The sequence below is a fragment of the Geotrypetes seraphini genome, chromosome 12 (genome assembly GCF_902459505.1).
Source record: "Geotrypetes seraphini chromosome 12, aGeoSer1.1, whole genome shotgun sequence".
Taxonomy (NCBI): domain Eukaryota; kingdom Metazoa; phylum Chordata; class Amphibia; order Gymnophiona; family Dermophiidae; genus Geotrypetes; species Geotrypetes seraphini.
In genome coordinates, this window is record NC_047095.1 from 44,108,273 (window position 1) to 44,121,578 (window position 13,306).

The window sequence follows — 13,306 nt, forward strand, 5'->3', positions numbered from 1 at the left end:
CCCCCCCCCCCACCCCCACCCCCTCTGCTTCTACAGGCTGCAGCGAGGTCGCCTTTGCCTTGCTTGCCTACCATTACTTCCCCAACCCTTCCTCCTTCTTCCACTGGTGCAGGAGAGCGGCGCATGCGGGATCGCATGTACAGCCATCAGCGATCGGTCTTCAGCAATCCGTGGGATTGCTTGTTGGGTGTGTTTACGATTAGTTGATTTGCATGGGGGGAGCCTTTAGTGAATGGGTCGCCCAGCAAGAGTTGGAAACGGAGCGGAACAGGATTGGGCAGGTAAGAGGGCTTTCGTGAATCTAGCCCCTGGATCATTTGAATAATTGTTTTCGCATAATCAGCGACTGGATGGTAAGTAACTATTTGAAGCTGAACATCAGTAAAACCCCAATTTTTACATTTAGGATGCTCTGCAGGTCTGGAACTGCCTTCATCTGAGGTGTCTCTTGATGATGTAAACATTTTTATACCTGATCGGTGTAGATATTTGGGTGTACTTCTTGACACTGCTTTGTCCTTCAAGTCTCAGATAAAAGCGGTGATCTCTAGAATATTTTTTTCATATGAGAGTCTTGAGGAGCTTAAGGATTATTTATCTTCTGGTAATTTTCAGTCAGTTGTAATAATATTTCCAATTTTTGATTATTGCAACTTATTGTATCTTGGACTACCAAAATGTACAGTTCAGATGCTGCAGTTGTCTCAGAATGCTGCAGCTAGATTAATTACAAATAGGCGAGAGGTTGTGGTAAGATAGCGGATAGCGTAGCGGGTTGTAAGGAAGGTTTGGACTAGTTCCTGGAGGAAAAATCCATAGTCTGTTATTGAGAGAGACAAAGGGGAAGCCACTGCTTGCCCTGGATTGGTAGCATGGAATATTGCTACTCCTTGGGTTTTGGCCAGGTACTGGTGACCTGGATTGGCCACCGTGAGGATGGGCTACTGAGCTTGATGGACCATTGGTCTGACTCAGTATGGCTGTTCTTATGCTCTTGCGTGCCAAGTATAGGATAATCAAGCCATTGTAACATCACTGATGAGGTTGGCTTTGAGGCACTGTGGAATGAGGCATTATGACATCACAATCTCAGCTCTGGAATGTTGCTATTCCATGAGATGCTGGAATGTTGCTACTCTTTGGCCAGGTACAATTGACCTGGATTGGCCACTATGAGGAAGGGCAACTGGGCTTGATAGACCCATTGGTCTGACCCAGTATGGCTGTTCTTATGTTCTTATGTCTAAATTTAATCCACTTCTGTTCTTCAAGATCTACGTTAGTTGCCTATTCATGAACAAACTGAATTCAAGACTTTGTGCTTGATTATGAGTCATTGTACTTCACATTCATTGCACTCTGATGATATGAAATTTTTGGAAATTAAATCATTTAAACCTGTCAAACGTCTAGTTCATCGATGAGCTATGCTTTCCATTCAACATTCTGCCTTTAGAAGTTAAATCCCTGCCTGGGGTCTTGCAGTTTAGATAAGGTTTGAAAGCAATTCTGTTTCAACGTGTTTATGGGTAGTATTTATAAATGAGCATCTCTGAAATGAAATCTCTTTTTATTTTATGTTAATGATGGTCTGGTATTAAATAGTTTATGTATGTTTTCTTGTAACCTGCACAGAACTATTGGATGTCGCAGGTTATAAATTTTTTTAAGAAATGATTTTTTAACCCCCCCCCCCAAAAAAAAATAGACACCTAGGCCGCTTTCTGTCTGTCTGTTTTTCTTTCTTTCTGTCTGTCTCTCTCTCTCTCCCTCCTTGGCTGCTTTCTGTCTGTCTGTCTTTCTTTCTTTCTGTCTCTCTCTCTCCCTCCTTGGCCGCTTTCTGTGTCTGTCTGTCTTTCTTTCTTTCTGTCTCTCTCTCTCCCTCCTTGGCCGCTTTCTGTGTCTGTCTTTCTTTCTTTCTGTCTCTCTCTCTCCCTCCTTGACCGCTTTCTGTGTCTGTCTTTCTTTCTTTCTGTCTCTCTCTCTCCCTCCTTGACCGCTTTCTGTCTGTCTGTCTTTCTTTCTGTCTCTCTCTTTCCCTCCTTGGCCACTTTCTGTCTGTCTGTCTTTCTTTCTGTCTCTCTCTCTCCCTCCTTGGACGATTTCTGTCTGTCTGTCTGTCTTTCTTTCTTTCTTTCTGTCTCTCTCTCTCTCCCTCCTTGGCCGCTGTCTGTCTGTCTTTCTATCTTTCTGTCTCTCTCTCCCTCCTTGACCGCTTTCTGTCTGTCTGTCTTTCTTTCTGTCTCTCTCTTTCCCTCCTTGACCGCTTTCTGTCTGTCTTTCTTTCTGTCTCTCTCTTTCCCTCCTTGGCCACTTTCTGTCTGTCTGTCTTTCTTTCTGTCTCTCTCTCTCCCTCCTTGGCCGCTTTCTGTTTGTCTTTCTGTCTCTCTCTCTCCCTCCTTGGCCGCTTTCTGTTTGTCTTTCTTTCTATCTCTCTCCCTCCTTGGCCGCTTTCTGTTTGTCTTTCTGTCTCTCTCTCTCTCTCTCCCTCCTTGGCCGCTTTCTGTTTGTCTTTCTTTCTTTCTGTCTCTCTCTTTCCCTCCTTGGCCACTTTCTGTCTGTCTGTCTTTCTTTCTGTCTCTCTCTCTCCCTCCTTGGCCGCTTTCTGTTTGGCTTTCTGTCTCTCTCTCTCTCTCCCTCCTTGGCCGCTTTCTGTTTGTCTTTCTTTCTGTCTCTCTCTCTCTCCTTTGCCGCTGTCTGTCTGTCTTTCTTTCTGTCTCTCTCTTTCCTCGGCTGTCCACTACCACCCCTTGCCTGCTCCCCCTGTCCAGCAGTAGCCCTTCTCCCTTCCTTTTACCTCCCCCCTGTCCAGCAGCACCTCTTACCAGATCCCCCTGTCCAGCAGTAGGCCTTCTCCTTTCCCTGCTCCCCCTGTCCAGCATCCGCTAGCCCAGGCAGCCTTGGGGCTTTTGCTAGGCCGGCCCACCTAGCATTATCAAAATGGGCCAGCCTAGCAAATGCCCCGCAGCTGCTGCATTTGCTGGTGTGGGGGTGAGAAGAGGTGTCCTGGCAGTGGCAGCGCAGGAGTCAAGCCTCCACCGCTGCTCAAATCGCTGCACACGCCACAAGCCGTCTCAAGCCGCCCTATGCGCCTGAAATCGAATTTGGCACGGATGCACACATCATGCTGTCAGGGAACACGGCGTTATAAGTGCACATGCGCACTTAGGGTTTTTTTATAGAGGATACTGCAGTTTTTAACAGGAAAAGTTAAATCAAAGCGGTATACAAGAAATAAAAACAATGGGCAAAGGTTAAAAATCGATAAGGACAGACAAGGTAAAAAGACGTAGACGAATTAACAAACTGCACACGAATAGGCAGACAAGGGCTGGAAAGGTTTACGATATCTTAGGGGGAAAAAACATAAGGTGAAGGGATTTTTTTTTTTTAAAGAAAAGAGAAAGACGTTATAAAGAACTTAATTCAAATACCATTTTAAAATAATGTTTTAAATTGTGATTTAAATGACTTGAGAGATTTTTCAGATCTTAAATCTAATGGGAGAGAGTTCCAGAGTAACTTCTGTGTTACAACAGAGGCCTGGAAATTTTTGGATCACGGCCACAAGGCAAACAAGCAGCTGGCATCTAGGATGAGTTAGAACATCTAGAAAGCAGGTCACGGGGCAAACAGTTTTCAGTGTCAACACACATAAACTCCGATGATGCTCTTGAGAGGGAAAAGATAAACAAGCAACGCTCATGTCTAGGTTTCATTTAACAAGGTGCAAGGTGAAGAGCGTGAGAGATTAGAGTTGGCAGGGACCAACTTATTTTGGCTTTGTAGATGGGAATTAAATACCAAAATAAATAAATGATAAATGGAAAGTTGGTAATACACTGTAACTAGCAAAGCGCCCTCCCTTCCTACAATCTCCGTTCATAGAAACCAGATGGATTTTTCCTTCTGTATGATTGTTGCCCGGTAGACGAACATCGTCAAGTCATGTAGAGATGACTGAAAGCAATTAAACATTCTAATGCTATGCCATTTTCAGCGTATAATCAGTAACGGTGGATGTGGTTAGGCCAGATGAATAAGCGCATGGATTAAATGAATCATTGCATCCCTGTAAAAGAACTGCTAATAGGACAAATACTATTTTTAGTTGCTTGTATATGAGGGGATGCTGAAAAGTTCTCAGCCAAACCAACGAAATTGGGGCAGCCTCCGTCGAGAGCTATACACGTCAGCCCAGTGATTTTCCACTTTTATGTTCCATTGGGAAAATATGGAATGAAAAAAAAATATGGAAAATAGCTGGACTATGTGTTTAGCCCTCGATGGGGACTGCCCCAACTTTGTTGGCTGGGTTGAGAACTTTTCTGCGGCCCCTCGTAATGTACAGATATGCATCCCTCATATCGTCACTGCCTCTCTATTCCTAATCTACAGTCCTGGCAGACTCCCTCAGTTCATGCAGACAGTTTGTCGCTATTTCATTCAGCGGTTTGAGGATCATGAAGTGGTTTTCGATGGTCGAATTCAAATAGAGAGGCAGCGCAAAAAATCCCCCGGGAGCTTGCACTACAAGTCAGCGCTGTTCGTGGCTAATTCCACCATAAGATAAGTGTTGTCCTCTCTGTTCTTTTGCAAATAGCAACATTTATGAAAATAACCAGTATTTATATAGCACTTGAAGTTTTTGCAAAAGGTTTTTTAATAGCAAGATTTTATAAAATGGACCTATGTTTAGATAGCATTCACAGATCAGTTAAAACAGTGTTCTTCAACCGCTGGTCCGCAGAAATTTCCTGCCAGTCCACAGCCAGAATGTGCTTTGGGCCTGAGGAGATCAGTGCACAAAACTGCGGGCAGCGGCGGCTCCTACAAGCCTCCTGCGCCTGAACTGGCAGCCTTCTCTCTGACGTTGCAACGTCAAAGGAAAAGGTTCCGGACGCGCAAGGAGCCGCCGCACGTGGCTTTGTGCACTGATCTCCTCAGGTCCGAGGCACATTCCGGCCGCGGACCGGCAGTGAGGAAGAGGGGAAGTGAAGAAGAGGGAGCCGGCTACGAGCAGCATAAAACGGCCAGGTGAGAGCGATGGTATGTTTCTTGCAGAGGGGGAGGAAGACAAGAGAGACAACTGGCTTTCTCAAGGTGTTGTTTGTAAACAAGAGAGGGCAGGACACCCAGCCTCACCCAACTGCCATGATGAAGGGATGGCACATGGAGGGAGGGAGACAACAAAGGTTATTTTCAATTTACTGATTGGATTGTGTCAATTATGAGAATTTTCATCTGCTGTCTATATTTTGCACTGTTCAGGAAGAAATGCATTTGTTTCTTTTTCTCTGGGGTTGTACTCAGTGTTCCCGCTAAGCTGTGCTGGCGTGCGCTGGCGCACAAAATATTACATCGCAGCGCACAAGTTTCACGTCACAGCGCACACTCGAGCAGAGGTGAGAGGAAGCGGCGGCGGTCTGCCCTGATCGCCTAAGATGCAGCAGCGGCGGCATCCCCGTAATTTACGGGGATCATGAAAGGAGCCGCCGCTGCTGCATCTTAGGCGATCAGGGCAGACCGCCGCCGCTTCCTCTCACCTCCGCTCGAGTGTGCGCTGTGACGTGAAACTTGTGCGCTGCGATGTAATATTTTGTGCGCCAGCGCACGCCAGCGCAGCTTAGCGGGAACACTGGTTGTACTGCATGCAGAGTCTTGAATCTTAGGGTTTCGTTTGAATATATTAGTAATTTTAGTTTGTGGTCCCGTATTTGCACAGGGGCAATCTGTTCTGGTAGGAATGAATGTTGAGAAGCATACAGGGTGCTTTGTGTAGTTTGATTTTGTGGTTAACCATTATGTGTTGTTAATAAGATTATATTGTGTGTATATATGAAAAATGAATGGAAAAAATAGTGTTACAATTAGTACTATTATGGGGACAGGGTCTGGGGCAGAGATAGGCGGGGTCTGGCCCATGACTTAGCCCAGTGCTCTTCAACCGCCGGTCCGCGGACCACTGTCGGTCCACAAAATAATTATTTTATTTCCGCTGATCCATAGGTGTAAAAAGGTTGAAGAACACTGATTTAAAAGGTAGGGCGGGAGGAGGGAGCATATATGATTAAAGAAAGGAACACAGGATGTAGATTTGAAATTATATCTACATCATAGGAGGCCCTATGATCTGACTTCTGGAAATTTATGATAAGCTTATCTCCCATGAATATATTATATGTTTAATGAGATTTTTTTATATAAATCTAAAACACAAAAGATAAAGCTTTATTTTGAGGTGATGGAATATGTAAGTTTCCAAGTTTATTATTTTCTTGATATACTGTCCATCAAAACATATCTAGACGGTTTACAGTCGATAAAATAAATGTAAAAACAAATGTTAAAAAGAAAATTTTTTAAAAAAATTTTAAAAAACCATCACAAAATTTAGTGAGGGGGGAAAGTAACATGACTTAAGACTGACATCACAGGAACGGAAGGTATAAGAGGTAGTAAAAAATATATCGAGATAGAAAAAAATAAAAAGGAGACGGGTGGATAGGACATTAGGGCTAGTTCTGAAAACCTGACGTGAAAGTTATTTCTGGGAAAGCAGACGGGATCCTGTTTTAGGTATCGTAGGCGTCCTTGAATAAGAAAGTTTTTAGTTTAGTCTTGAAATAGTGGGAGGGAGGACTCTTGCTTCATAAGAAGGGGAAGAGTCTTCCAAAGTGAGGGCGCCATGACTGAGGAGATGGAATTTCTGGTAGCGTCGTAGAACATTTCTCAGATGGCCTGTACACTTGATCAGCAATCTTTAGCTGCCATTATCATAGTTGAAGTAATCAAAATATAAAAACTTCTTTGATCATCGTATTACCCCCTTTTGTTCTTTAATAAACTTTTGGTATGGGTAGGGTGCTATTTTGAGAGCCTGCATCCGATTATTTCATATGTAGACTCCCCCAGTTTAGGCATCTTGTGCTTTCTTTTTCTGAGCTCTGTAAGAAATCTAGGGATATATTTCGCTGTAACATGATGGCAGATAAAGGCCAAATGCTGCCCATCCGCAGTAACCATTATCTCTTTCTCTCTCCGAGAGATCCTACGTGCCTATCCCAGGCCCTTTTGAATTCAGACACAGTCTCTGTCTCCACCACCTATACCGGGAGACTGTTCCACGCACCTACCACCCTTTATGTAAAAAGAGTATTTCCTTAGATTACTCCGTAGCCTATCACCTCTTAACTTCATCCTATGCCCTCTCATTGCAGAGTTTCCTTTCAAATAAAAGAGACTCGACTCATGCGCATTTACATCACGTAGGTATTTAAACGTCTCTATCATATCTCCCCTCTCCCGCCTTTCCTCCAAAGTATACAGATTGAGATCTTTAAGTCTGTCCCCATACGCCTTATGATGAAGACCACACACCATTTTAGTAGCCTTCCTCTGGACCGACTCCATCCTTTTTATATAACACTCAAAAAAGATTGTTTGCTTAAACAAAATTGTCTTCACAAGTTTCCCAAATTGTAGTATATTAGAAAATCCCTTAACATCAGTAGGCAACACATGCCATAAAGAGGCACCCTGTATGGAGATCACCGTGCACTGAAGAGTCAAATGAGCCACAGCCTTAAATGATGGAATCTCGGGCAATAATTTACTCTCTGAATGCAATGACTGCATGGGATGGTATTCATGAAACATAATTCGCACATTGGTTTCTTGAGATTTTATACAAAAGTTTTGGTTTTGATGACTGCAACAAGAGTATCTGAGGTATCTTGGGAGTTGCATGGTTACTAAGGGCTACGTTTACTAAGGTGCAGTAACCAATTTAGCACACACTGGCGATTAGCATATGCTAAATACTAAAATGCTCATTATATTTCTATGGCCATCTTAGCATTTAGTGTGCGCTAAATCGGTTACTGCACCTTAGTAAAAGGACCTCTAAATTATGTTTTGATACATTTTTATATAAGTAGAAAATATATACAGGATTCTTAAAGTACCCTTAACATTTGGAACACGCATTAAGAAACTGATTTTTACAAGGACTAGGGGGCATGCATTTAAGCTACTATGTAGTAGATTTAAAATACTGGAGAAAATATTTCATCACTCAACGTGTATTTAAAGTCTGGAATTTGTTGCGCGAGAATGTGATGAAAGCAGTTAGCTTAGCAGGGTTTAAAAAAAAAATAATAATAAACGGTTTGGCTAATTTCCTAAAACAAAAGTCCATAAGCCATTATTAAGATGGACTTGGGTAAAATCCACTGCTTAGTCCTAGGCTAAGCAGCATAAAATCTCTTATTTTACTCTTTGAGATCTTGCCAGGTACTTGTGATCTGGGTTGGCCACTGTTAGAAACAGGATACTGGGCTAGATGGACCATTGGTCTGACCCAGTAGGGTTGTTCTTATGTGAGCCAAGTATAGGATAATCAAGCCATTGTGACATCACTGATGAGGTTGACTCTTAGGCATTAGTGGAGTGAGGTATTATGACATCACAATCTCAGCTCTGGAATGCTGCTTCTCTTTGGGTTTCTGCTAGGTACTTGTGACTTGGATTGGCCACTGTTGGAAACAGGATACTGGGCTAGATGGACCATTGGTCTGACCCAGTAGGGCTGTTCTTATGTGAGCCAAGTATAGGATAATCAAGCCATTGTGACATCACTGATGAGGTTGGCTCTTAGGCATTGGTGGAGTGAGGTATTATGACATCACAATCTCAGCTCTGGAATGCTGCTTCTCTTTGGGTTTCTGCCAGGTTACTTGGGATCTGGGGTAGCCACTGTTGGAAACAGGATACTGGGCTAGATGGACATTTGATCTGACCCACTAAGGCAGTTCTTATGTACTTTTCCTTTAGTTTTTGCTTTCCAGTTGCTGGATTTTACTTCCATTGGTGAAGTACTTTTGCCAAGAAAATTAACTAACAGCTGATGGGTCCTATGTATGTGCTACCTCCTACACTGTGAGTCACTAAGGCTGGCCGAACCATTAGCAAACCTAAGGCTGAAGCTTTGGGAGGGGTAGGGAACAGGGACGGCAAAGAACAGTTGGATGTAATTAGAGCAAAAACAATAGCGTCCAGACAGCAAATTACTATTCGCCGCTCCCCTTTGTTTTTGTTTGGAACTATTCCTCATTATTTCCCTTGTGTACAGGGAGCTGCTGCTTTCTTTAAATGGACTGTCCTCGTGGCCCTGAAATGTATTTTGCTGAATTGGCTTGAGGGTGCTGCTCCGGATGACTCTCTTTGGAGATGTCGGATGATTACCATCTTGATGTGGGAACGGAGAGATGTGAACAATCTTTCTTCTCTCCCAGGCCCTATTTTTCAACGTACTTGGGAACCATTTTGGACGACTATGACCCCGCTGGCTCGCAGCCGCTTGTTAAGAACATAAGAAGTTGCCTCCGCTGAGGCAGACCAGAGGTCCATCTCATCAGGCCTATTGCCTGAGCAGTGGTCCCTGCCTATTTCTATAACTTACCTCTTACTCCTATCCCTCTAACCTACCTCTACTCCTATCTGTACCCCTCAATCCCTTTGTCCTCTAGGAACCTATCCAAACCTTCTTTGAAGCCCTGTAATGTGCTCCTGCCAATCACAGCCTCCGGAAGCGCGTTTCATGTATCCACCACCCTCTGGGTGAAAAAGAACTTCCTAGCGTTTGTTCCAAACCTGACCCCTTTCAATTTTTCCGAGTGCCCCCTTGTACTTGTGGTTCCCTATAATTTGAAAAATCTGTCCCTGTCTACTTTTTCTATGCCTTTCAGGATCTTGAAGGTTTCTATCATGTCTCCCCTAAGTCTCCGAACTGTTGAATTTCTGTATTCTGTTTTCTTTTGTTATATCTGATTTGCCTGACCATTGTTTGTTTTAGCTGACTGAACTGTACTTGGAAGGAGGACCCTGGGGGGGGGGGGTGTTATTTCTTTTGGGTTGGGTTGGGTTGGGCGGGGGGGGGGGGTTCCTTTGGGGACTGTGTTTTGCGGGGATTGGAGGTTGTTATTTAAAATGCTGAGCATGCTTGTTCTTGGATTGTTTCTTGTTTGCTGATTTTGTTGAGCTCAATAAAATATATTTGCATATAACGTCCAGACAGCCACATAACCTCAAAGAATCTTCAGGGAGGGTTAGCAATTTTCAAGCAGCTCACTTACCTAGATAAATGCTTTTTGGGGGAATTGCCCTCTTTTTAAATTTCTCGTATATTCCATTTAATCCATCAAAGATAAACATTGAACAGGAAAATGTAAAAATACCATATACCGTATACAGATAACATTTTCCAATAACTGAAAAAGCAATTTTTTTCATTAAAAAAACCCAAAACCAGAACCCGTTATTAGAAGAGACCAGAGGAAGCTGGATTAAGGAAAATAAAAGGAAGACAGTGAGATAATTTGAAATGTTCTAAGTGATCCTCCAGGTCTAAGGTCTGGGGTCCCCTGGTTTTACTTCCTTGGGTCTAACCACTTGCCATTAAGTATAATATTTTTAGATATCAGATAGGGAGATATGTTTAACGTGCAGGTAGGGATATAGAAAATATACAGTATATAACAGCTCTGAAAAATGCTACAGAATTGACATGCTCTGTTCTGACACAGCCCAGCACATGACCCTTAATCTGACAATTGCAGAAATTAGGATTTGGAAGCACAGCAGCAGAAACATAACATATAACATAACATAACGTTATTTTTCTATACCGCCTCAATCAAAAGAATTCTAGGCGGTTTACACCAAAGAGAACAACTGGACAATCAGCGAAATACAAAATAGTAATAGTAAGAATACAGCATATTAACTAAAAGGACAGTAAAAAAATGTAAGTTAATACAGTAAAATTATTATATTGAGAATAAAATCTCAAATTAAGAGATAAATTTATCAAATAGTACTGTCTTGATTTCTTTTCGGAAGGCGCCCAGTAAGACAGCATGGCTCCGCTAATAAAGTTACCCAACCAGGACTTATTTACTTGCTTAAAATGCAAACATCCTGTCTACAAAAGACCTAAATTTACAACCTAAAATCTTCGGGTATGCAAATAAGTTACAAGAGCCGAGGAGGTGAGAAGAATCTCCAACAGCCCGTGTAGACTGTGCAATGCAGGAGGAGAAGTAATTGTGATGGATCCAGACACGTACCAATAGCCCCTGCCACCAGCCGTGAGAGAGAAAGAGCTGCTCTCTGGAATTCACAACGCTCCCCTCTCTTCTCCCCCCCCCCCCCCCCAGCCTTCTCGCTGGAAGGGAATGAATTCCAGGAGGTATTCATATAGCTCTAATCTGGAAGATTTGCTGGTTTCTGGGAGCCCCCCCAGGGGGATGTGTAACTAACCAGCAGTGACGAAATGATTCAGGAGACTGGGGCTCCTTAGCTCTGCCCCTGAAAACATTCCTTCTTCTTTTGTCCTTAGAAGAGAGTTTGCAAACAGACTGCTTTTATCTGTTCTCTCGGGGTTTGCTTTTATCCTTCACTGCAGCCCTGGCAAGCAGTGGTTCAAAGGACATACTGCAAGCATTGAACTCCTCTGCAAATATTTGTGATCAAGATTTGCTCCTAAAATGTGCCGCCTTATTGGAGATATCACTTCTTGAGCCTTAAAAGTATTTTTTATAACATTCTTATTATGACACATTTCACTTCTCTTAGTTGTTCCCTTGGAATTGGGGTCACCCAGTACTTGGGTACCAGTGGGAAGAGGGGATCATTTGCCACCTTACATTTTAATAACCTTTTAATGATTTCTATGATTTTGGCTTTCATGCCTCCTGCTGCTTTTTTTCTGCGGATACCCTGACCTCATCCAGCACCATGTCAGATTGTGTCATATTATACTGAATGAGTACCAATAATATAGTACTTGTGACAAAGCAGATTGAAGCTTTATTGCATAAGACAGAAATCGGACACCTAACCTTTTTTCCAAAAAAAAACCCCAAAACATCCTACTGCTACCATTACCATGTTTCCCTGAAAATAAGATAGTGTCATATTAATTTTGGGCTCAAAAAATGCTCTAGGTCTTATCTTCGGTGTAGGGCTTATTTTTTTCATGTACATGATCATCTCTCCCTTCCTCTCCTTCACCCCAATTCTTCCTCTTCCCTTTCTCTCCCCCACATGTGCAGCATCTTTCCTCACCTCTCACCCATCCCCTCGTGCCTTCCCTCTGCAGCATCTTTCTATCCTTCCATCCCTCCCTCCCATCCTCCTGTGCAGCAGAACCCTTGCCCAGCTTCTATCCTTCCCTCCCTTGTGCAGCAGAACCTTTGAGCATACACCCCTGCCCCCGCTGTGCAGCCGAACTCCTGCTGACCCTCCATCTTTTCCTCCCATCCGAACCCCGCCAACCAGAGCAGCGTTGGGCCGGCACCACTCTAAACAGGCTGCTTCGCGGCCTTCTCTCGTCAGAGAATTCCCTCTGCCGCATCACTGATGATGTCATCAGTAACATAGCGCATGGAAGGTCCCGACAGGAGAAGGCTGTGAAGCAGCCTGTTTAGAGTGTTGCCGGCCTGACGCTGCTCTGGAGGGAGGCATGTAGGGCTTGCGGTCAGTGGGGTTTGGATGGGAGGGAAGGATGGAGGGTCAGTGGGGGTTTGGCTGCATGGCGGGTGGGGGCGGGAGGAAGCGCTGCTGCTGGAAAATCCAGGGACTAGGACAGAAACCCAGAGCCCTGGCCAGTAGTGTGCTTAGGTTCCATCTACTGGGTCTCCGCCAACTCACTCCAGCCCATCTTAACCACCCCAGCCATTGAAGCTCTCCCCAGTCCGTCCTCAACTGAATGTCCATTTACGGGACACACACCTTGCAAGTCTACCCAGTACTAGCCTTAGTTCCTTCAATGTATACCCATTATTTTCTGATTGGAGATCCTGTGTTCATCCCACGCTTGTTTGAACTCACATCAACCACCCTCTCCATAAAGAAGAATTTCCTAACATTACTCTTGAGTCTACCACCCCCGAACCTCAAATTATGCTCTCTGAATTTACCATTTTCCTTTCTCTGGAAACGATTTTTGTTTTACGTTAATACATTTCAAGTATTTGAACCCTTTCAGAAAACATTCTTTCCGCTAATATTCTTGGCCAGATAAATCAAATATAGCTTGAAACTAGTCTTTGTGCAGCTCAGATGTCTGATCTCTGCAGGAAAAGTGACCCTTCTGAAAGTCAAGACAATATTTTCTGCTCACTGGGAGAGATGAACAGTTCTACTGAATAATACCACAGCAAATGCTTTGTTTTCTGCATCTTCTCATCTCCTAGTTCAATTATATCCCTCTCCTGGTGAGTTCTGTTCTAGAAGAGAAATA

At 43.6% G+C, this 13,306-nt stretch overlaps 1 protein-coding gene across 1 annotated transcript in view; it reads left to right on the top strand.

Annotated features, from left to right (window-relative positions):
- Positions 1 to 217: 217 nt before the first annotated feature.
- The window catches only part of WLS (Wnt ligand secretion mediator), a 121,543-nt gene continuing 108,454 nt past the window's right edge, over positions 218 to 13,306 (top strand). Inside the window, exon 1 of the mRNA XM_033916412.1 lies at positions 218 to 281. Coding sequence (XP_033772303.1) covers positions 233 to 281 — 49 coding nt within the window. The 5' untranslated portion in view covers positions 218 to 232. The remainder of the gene's footprint in view (positions 282 to 13,306) is intronic.